This window comes from Monoraphidium neglectum (genome assembly GCF_000611645.1).
Source record: "Monoraphidium neglectum strain SAG 48.87 unplaced genomic scaffold scaffold00827, whole genome shotgun sequence".
In the NCBI taxonomy this organism is placed as follows: domain Eukaryota; kingdom Viridiplantae; phylum Chlorophyta; class Chlorophyceae; order Sphaeropleales; family Selenastraceae; genus Monoraphidium; species Monoraphidium neglectum.
In genome coordinates, this window is record NW_014012801.1 from 9,953 (window position 1) to 17,911 (window position 7,959).

Below are 7,959 nucleotides of genomic sequence, written 5' to 3' on the forward strand. Positions count from 1 at the left end.
CCGCCGCGGCCGCCGCCGCTGCAGACAGCAAACGCACCTCCTCTTGTGGCGGCGCTGCCGACGGCGAGCAGCAGCAGCAGCTCAAGGACGAGGGCGTGCTGGATGCGCTCGGCGGCCTCCTGCAGCGCCACGCCGACGCGCGGCCCGACGCGCTGCAGAAGCAGTTCGAGGCGGCCGTCGTGCAGTTCGTCCGCGGGGAGTACCGCCTCGCCGCCGCCGCGCTGACCGAGGCCGCGGCGCGCGCGCGCGCGGCCGGGCGGCTCGAGCTCGCGGGGGATGCCATGCGGTGGCTCGGCCACGCGCACAACCGCCTCGGCGCGCCGGGCCGCGCGGCGGCCGCGTTTGCCGAGGGCGCGGCCGTCGCGGCGCAGGTGCAGTCCAAGCGGCTGCAGGTGGACTGCCTGTCCGGACTGGGCATGACGCACCGCGCGCAGCTGCAGCACGCGGAGGCCGTGTCGTTCCTGCGGCAGGCCCTGGCGGTGGCGGAGGTCATGGAGGGGCCGGCGGCGGGGCCGGCGCGCGCGAGCGTGATGACTAACCTGGGGTCAGCCCTGATGGGGGTTGACCCGGAGGAGGCGGCGCGGCTGCTGCGGGAGGCGGTGGCGCTCAGGGAGGCGCAGGTGGGTGCGCGTGAGCGGCTGCGGCGGTGTAGATGTGTGCCAGAAGGTGACGGTGTGTTTGTGTGTGTGTGTGTGCGCCTGCGTGTGTGCGCGCGTGCGTGTGTGTGTGTGTGTGTGTGTGTTCAGATGCTGAGACGAGGCGCTTGTTGCTTGCCGCGCGCAGCGAGCTTGCATGGGTTTGAGGAGTGAAGGGAACTGTACGTGCAGGGGGGTCACGTGCATGCGGCACCGCTGCACTGGTGTCGCGAAAGCAGGGGCGCGCCGAATGCACGCTCGCATGCTGTTCCAGGTCGCCGGCACCCGGGCCAGGCCTTGCCACGCGTGCGTGCGCGGGCCGCACCCAATCCGCCGACGCCCTCAAATAGCCGCACGGCACACCGCCACCCGACAACGGTCCCACCTGTCGACGGCTCGACTCGAACGCGCGTCACAGGTGGTGGAGCTCCACAACGCCGGCGAGAAGAACGGCATCGCCACCGCGATCATGGAGCACGCGTCCGCCCTGGTCAACCTCGCGGGCGCGCTGTACGTCGGCCGGCGGTACGGCGAGGCGCGGGACGCGTACAGCCAGAGCCTTGAGGTTTTCGAGCTGGTGGGGGACGGCGACAAGATCGCCAAGGCCCTGGTCAACCTGGCAAATCTGCACGAGTTGCAGGTGGGCGGTTTTTTAGTCACAGTCGCTTTGGGGAAGAGCAGAGGGCCGGTGAGGTGGGGCCGGGCGCGCGCTGATGTGCGTGGGGGTCGGAGCGTCAAGGGGCGTGGGTTGGGGTTTGATGAGTTGCAGGCACGGGGCGGGTCGGTGTGGGCGCACGGGCACCTGTCTGCGCTGAGGCCGCATGGCGGGTGCAGTGCGGACGGTCGCGAGGTCAGAAAGAAGTGTCAAACTCGTCCACACCCCACAAGTTTTGCAGCAATTCGCTCAGCCCTCACTTGACGCCCACGTGTCACTCCACTCCCCTGCTTCCGCAGCTCGAGGAGCCCGGGGCGCTCGAGGCCGCCGCCGGGTACCGCTCCCGGCTGTACGGCCTGGCCAAGAAGATGATCGACCGGGACCCCCCAGAAAGCTGCGCCATCTGCATGGAGGCCATTGAGCCACTCAGCGCCAGCCGCCCCGCGGCGGCCGCCGCCGAGGCGGCGCATGCGGCTGCTGGGGCCGGCGGCCGGGGCGGCGAGGCGGGGGCGGGCGCCGCGGCGGAGGGCGGCGACGCGGACGGCGCGGCGGCGGCGGAGGGCGCTGGGGAGGCGGACGGCGCAGCTGCGGCGGCTGAGGGCGCGGCGGCCGAGGGGGCATCGGCTTCAGCCGACCAGGGCGCCGCGGCGGCGGACGGCGCTGCGGTGGACGACGTCAGAGAAAGCTCTGAGGGCGTCTCGGCAGAGGGCCCCGGTGCCGCCCCCGCGGACGGCGCCCCGGCCGCGGCTGCTGCGCCCGGGGGCGTGCCCAAGGCGGCCAAGGCGAACCGCCTGATTGTGCTGGCGTGCCTCCACTGCTACCACCACGGCTGCTGGGACGCCTGGACAGACCGCAGTGAGAACGCCAGCTGCCCCTCCTGCAAGCAGCCAGTGCCGTTGTACTAGCCGTCAACCCGCGCAGCCATCCCCACGCCGTGTTGACTCATGTGCGGCGTGGCGGGGCGCGGCCGGTCACACTGCAAAGTGTGTGTGCTGTGATAGATGAGGGGGAGGGCAGAGACCACCATGCGCACGCGCTGCGCCACAGTCGCAGCGCCTGAGTGTTGCGGCATGGGCTGGCTGTTTGGATCCCAGAGCGTGTTTGCGTTGCAATTGTAGGTGTTTCTAGTGATATGACGGTCACTTGCATTTATCCAGGTTTGTGTGACGCACCAAACTGTCACCTCACTTATGCTTGTGAGAACCCAACGCCGCCGAAATCGGGCGACTTGATGCGCGATTTGCGTCGTTTGATCTGCCACTGCAACTGCCAGCGTTGACCCATGCGGGACCCATCTCGTCGCGCCATGCGGGCGAGGAGGACCTGTCGCGCACCCCCTTGTGCTGCATGGCGCGTTTGAGCTCGTTGTTTGCGTGTTCAGCATTAACCATAGGCGCCCGTTGTTGAGGCGGAACTTTTTGCAACAATGCTTCATGCTGCGGCGAAAGCGCAATGAATCCGCAGCACACCTCCCGGCAGGAGCTGGTGCCCAACTCACACACCTCAGCTGTCTGGCACATCGGGCGCACCAATCTGGTGCGTGCGGGCAGTGGCAACACCAGGGGGAAAGCAGCGCACGCGTATGTGGGGGCAGCCGACAGTGCCAGGCGGGACACGGGGGCAGAAGATTGAGTCAGGCCCGTCGCAAAAGCGCACCCTTGAGAGACCGCTCCTGCCGACCCCAGCAAGAGTGGTTTAGCATAGGTGCCGCGACAGCGCTCCGTGCGTGTGCCAGTGAATGGGGCGGGCGCACCCGGTTCGCCCGCCCCCCCGGCCCCGCGCGCGCATCTGCCCGACGGCCTCCTGCATCAGGGCTGCGGCTGCCGTTGCAAGGGACTGCGTTGCCTTTGTTATTGCTAGGGGCTGCACCACGCAATGTGGAGCCACCACCCTGTGGCAGCCCGGACTCTTCCAACCGAATGCGGTTTCCGACCGCTTACCGTGCATGTGTCACATGTACCCCCTCATATTCAACCTGCCTTCCATCTGCAGGTCTGTTTTGAGGCGTGCACAGGCGTCCGATCCCCTCCTTTCTGCGCCGCACCCGCGCCACCGCAGCAGCCGTGAAGCTTGGTGTTCAGCCAACACTGCGACGCCGCGACCCACTCCACCCTCTCCTGCGCTGACACAAGCCGCTGTCAGGACTCCTGCACGCCAGGATTACTGCGAGCCCTGCCTGCCGCCTGCATATCATTACATGCGCTGTCCAATGCACCGCCCCCCGCGCCACCACATGACGTCACGCCGCGTCATCCAGGCCCTCGGCCAGCGCCAGCCGCCGCCGCGTCTTCGCGTCGATGCACCGCTCCACGGTGCCCGCCGCCGCCGCGCGCGCGACCGCGCGCGCAGAGTCGTGCCTGAAGCGCGCCTGCAGCGCGCGGACGAGGGGGTAGCCCGCGAAGGCCAGGGGGTGGGCGGGGCGGGAGAAGGTGTAGATGTCGTACCTAAGGGGGGTAGTGGGGGTGGCCAGGGGCGTGGGGCAAAGGGAGGTTGTTTCCGAGGTGTTGTCGAGAGTACAGGAGGAGGCGTCCATTGGTGGGGGCCCAATGAGGTCGGGCCGTACGTTTCTAGGGGGCATGGCCGCGCGATCATGGAGTTTGTGGCGGCTGGCAGGGCTCAGGCCGGCAAGCCCCGGGGGCAGATGCCCAACCCGTGATGAGGTCACGCTGATGTCACCATCCCAGACGGCCCCTGGCACCCACCAGACAGAGTCGTCGCTCTTGTCCCATTCCACCTTGAACCGCTCCTCCCCCGCCAGGAAGTGGCTCCTGAGGCAGCCACACGCGTAGCTAAACTCGCGCCCGTGGCGCCGCCGCCGCACGCGCTTGTCGGGCGCTGCGCCCGCGCTGCCACTGCTGCCGCCACTGCTGCCGCCGCGGTCAGCGCTGCTGCCGCGCTTGCTGCCGCCGTCCTCGTGCCAGCTGCCCTCCTGCGTATATCTGCATGTGTGACGAGGAGCCGAGCGGCGGTGTGGGCGTGAGCTTGCTGGCACGTTTGATGAGCTCGCACAGGCAGCAACCACCACCCATTGCATCCGATGTCAATTTCAGACGCTCATGAGCCCGTGCTGCGACAGACTCCACTCTGCTGCCGCGTCCCGCAGCAGGCGCGCTGATGCAGCACCGCGCGGCCCCAGGCTGCAACAGCATGGCTGCCTCCTGCATCCGCTCGTGCGCGCGCGCGTGCACGTCCACTCACAGCAGCTGGAGGGGCACCGCCGTCCACAGGCCCAGCACGTTGGCGGCGACGCAGACCGGCGCGCCCGCCTTGATGGGGGTGTCCGGCCGCACCTGCGCCCAGGGCAGCTGGAACTGGCCCCAGCTGCCCAGCAGGTCCTTAGTCGCGTCGTAGGTCTTTCGGCCGTATCCGATCTGGGTGTGTAAGTATGGAGGGGGCAGGACCGCCACGCACCAGGTCAGTGGGAGAGCGGCAGCATCGGTGGCGCATGCATTTGTGCGGCGGCATGGGTGGCGCATGCATTTCAGCGGCGGCATGGGTGGCGCATGCTTTTGAAACAAAAGGATGGGCGTTGGCTGCCATCCAGCTGTATCGCGCCGTACAGCTCAGTGCACCGCGCGACGTGCAACAAAGCACGTTTCCTCTACCCTGCGTATAATCATGCTGCTGCACCAGTATTCTACAGGGCCTCGCCTTGATGCGCTGGTGGTCCACCTTCCACCAGCCGTCCTCCTGCGCCGCCTCCGGCAGCGGCGGCGCGCCCCGGGAGCTGCCGTGGCTTTTGTAGTTGAAACCCAAGCTGCAGAAGATGCGTCAGAGATGGCGTACAATGGGACGCTGCCGAGTCTCAATGAGGAGAGCTGCCAGGCAAGCGCGCATGCCACCTGCAAGGGCGTGTGGAGCGGCAAGTGCTCACGCAGCGAACACACCGCACCTTTGGCCCTTGCTGGTGACACGAGCCTCTTCTTCCCGCGTTGGTTTGAATAGAGACACGAAGAACATATCCATCGCGCAGCAAGGTGTGCTGAGACTATCAACGGATCTGGACTGACCCAGTATTGGATCCTTTTGCCCTAAGAATCACCAACGGCTTCCGCCAATGTGACCAATAATGAATTTCTGGACAAGCTCGTGGGCGTAAACGTGGCACTCCATCGTCACGATGTGCACGCTGACTCGACTGCACTTGCCAGTTGCCGCCCCTAGTGCAGTCTGCAGACAAGTGCTGCACATGCACACCGGCAGGGTACAAACCGTCGGCTTTTCCTTGGGGGAACCTTGGGTTTTGGCTGCTGCCTGTGTTATGCAACGTGCTGGGCGTGGGCGCAGGGCGCTCGGGGCGTCCGGAGGGGCCGGGGGCAGGTGGAGGGCGGGCGGACAGGCGCACGGCGCGCGGGCGGGCAGGGCGCGCGGGGTCGCGGGGGCCTGCGGCGTGCCGAGCGTGGTCCACACTGATCTTGCACAAACTCTGAGAACCACAAACTGCCATGCTTGTTGCCTGACAGTGTTAGTGCAACGTAACGTCTTACTCAACAACCAACAGCACCAAAGAAAAATGCTTGTGCTTTGCACAATTCTGCTACCCCAACGTCAATGCACCACTTCAGCATCACACTGGTGTGCTGTGCTTCCAACAGCAGTCAAGTGGGCCGCCTGTCCGCCGAAAGCAGCGCCATGGCCGGCGGGGATTGCCGGGGAGCCAACATACGCAAACAAATGCTCAAGGTTGACAGGCACGTGACCATAGGGGCACCGACACACGAAACACAACATCGCTCACGATCCCACACCCAACATGCATACAGCACAGCAGGGCTGCATGGGTGGCAGCCCCCCTTCCCCTGACCAACGGTAAACCCTAAACCCTGCAAGCAACCCCTCCAGCGAGCCAATGGCGACACGACCTGGGCAAAGACGCTCACGCTGTGCAAAGTCTCAGTCCTGATCATGGCTAATAAGCTACACGTGGTGATGAATCAAGTAGAAGTGCGTGCGTCGAAAGATCGGCCAGCAGCCCCGATCCGCACAGCCGCCGCAGCAATCACTCGGCGCCGGCAGTGCCTCTCGAGCCCCGCCCGCGCCGCCTCCCAGCAGCAACCGGCGGTCCCCCCTGCCTCGCCGCGCCCGTCACCCCGTCACTGGAGCCCCTCCTCCATCACCCCCGCCGCGCCGCCCCCGCGCGCCCCGCCGCGGCCGCGCCCCGCCGCGGCCGGCTGCCTGCCGTTGCCGCCCCGCTTCTCCGGCTGCAGGGTGTCGTGCTGCCGGCACACCAGCTGCAGGCCGCCCTTGATCTTGAGGGTCAGCGCGATCTGCTGGCTCCGGCGCACTGCGTCCGCCTTGCCCATGGCAGGGGCCAGGTCAAACCAGAAGCGCGACAGCAGGGACACCAGCACAGTCCGCACCTCCATCAGCCCCAGCGCCTGCGGCGTTGACGAGGTCGTGTTTGTTGTGGGAGGAGGACAAGGGTCAGGAAGAGGATGTGGTTTATGATTTATGATTGGGTTGAGAAGTTGGAGGGGCTTTAGGTTTAGGATTGCTACAGCGTCCCGCAACCGCATTCTGGAGCCATTGCGTGTGAAAGAGAGGGGGTTTTGTGGTGAGGCTATTGTGCGCGCAGTGCGATATGGCAATGTGTAGGGGTGAGGAGGTCTGCCAGTCAATTCCTGGCAGATTTTTGGCCCTGTTAGCAATGAGTAGTGGATAATACACTTGTAAATTGTTGGAGGGAGGAAAGATATGCAAGTGTTGTTTTGGCGCGGGGAGTGGCAAGGAGAGTCGACTCGGTGGCAGGGGCAGAAGAGCGACCGCGGCGCAGCGGCGCTTCAGCGCCTGGCAGAAGAAAGACTCCACATGAGCCATCACACCGATTCCACAAACCCAAGCTGCCCGAGCCAAACAACAGTCCATCTGCCCTCGGGCTGACCCGCGCAGCCCTCAGGGCTCGTGCAGGCGCTTCCGAGCATCCGACCCTGTGTGCGTGCGGGCCGCCGCGGCAGCCGGCCGGGCCCACCTGCCCCAGGCAGTTCTTCAGGCCCTCGCTGAAGGGCATGAAGCGCCGCGCCCCGCGCTGCTGCGCCGCCTGGGGGCCGCCGCCGCCCGACCCGTCGCAGCCGCCGCCCTCGTCGTCCGCCGCGGCTGTCGCCGCCGCTGGGCCCGCGGGGTCGTCAGGGGAGGCGGGGGAGGGCGCGGCGCCGCCGGGTGCGGCAGCGGCCTGTGGGGGCGGTGGCGGCGTGAAGGCGGCGTCGCGGCTCTCCAGCCAGCGCTCCTGTTGAGAGATTTGTTGAGGAATTGCTTGTCATTGATGGGGGTTCTGTGACAAAGCCACGCGTGGGCAAGTGCACGAATGATGTGCGTGGTAGCAAGCAACCCCAAGATATGCACCTTCCTGCGCTAAAACCTCGAGCCCCGCACTGGATGGGCCTCCGCCACACCAACGCCGGCCCCATGCACGGCCGCTGCAGCCCCGCACGCGCGCGCCTCTGCTCCATGCCCGAGTCGCCTGCAACTTGACAGAATGGAAGCATCCCGGACCATGCGCCCCCTGCAGCGGCCCCCACCGCATGGCGAGTGCTGGCGCCAAGGCCCACCGGCATGAATTCTCCCGGGCTATCCCAGTTGTGCGCCGCGTTCTGCAGGGCGTAGATCATGGGCCACACCACGATGCCGGCCGGCACCTTGTAGGGGCCGATCTGGGTGGGGGCGGTGGTCTCC

General features: G+C 66.8%; 3 protein-coding genes across 3 annotated transcripts in view; 1 reads left to right on the forward strand and 2 right to left on the reverse strand.

Annotated features, from left to right (window-relative positions):
* Positions 1-2,195, forward strand: part of MNEG_5509 (TPR protein) — a gene marked incomplete at both ends in the record, with an annotated part of 3,862 nt that extends 1,667 nt beyond the window's left edge. Inside the window, 3 exons of the mRNA XM_014046015.1 lie at positions 25-620; positions 1,054-1,275; positions 1,590-2,195. Coding sequence (XP_013901469.1) covers positions 25-620; positions 1,054-1,275; positions 1,590-2,195 — 1,424 coding nt within the window. The remainder of the gene's footprint in view (positions 1-24; positions 621-1,053; positions 1,276-1,589) is intronic.
* A 1,334-nt stretch (positions 2,196-3,529) lies between these two features.
* MNEG_5510 (hypothetical protein) lies at positions 3,530-5,256 on the reverse strand (the record flags this gene model as incomplete). The annotated part of the gene is made up of 5 exons (XM_014046016.1): positions 3,530-3,734; positions 3,993-4,229; positions 4,489-4,661; positions 4,963-5,047; positions 5,183-5,256. The coding sequence occupies 5 exons, from the start codon at positions 5,254-5,256 to the stop codon at positions 3,530-3,532; spliced, it is 774 nt and encodes a 257-aa protein (XP_013901470.1).
* A 1,127-nt stretch (positions 5,257-6,383) lies between these two features.
* MNEG_5511 (putative cytochrome P450 6t1) overlaps positions 6,384-7,959 on the reverse strand; it is a gene marked incomplete at both ends in the record, with an annotated part of 5,418 nt that continues 3,842 nt past the window's right edge. Inside the window, 3 exons of the mRNA XM_014046017.1 lie at positions 6,384-6,668; positions 7,259-7,513; positions 7,836-7,937. Coding sequence (XP_013901471.1) covers positions 6,384-6,668; positions 7,259-7,513; positions 7,836-7,937 — 642 coding nt within the window. The remainder of the gene's footprint in view (positions 6,669-7,258; positions 7,514-7,835; positions 7,938-7,959) is intronic.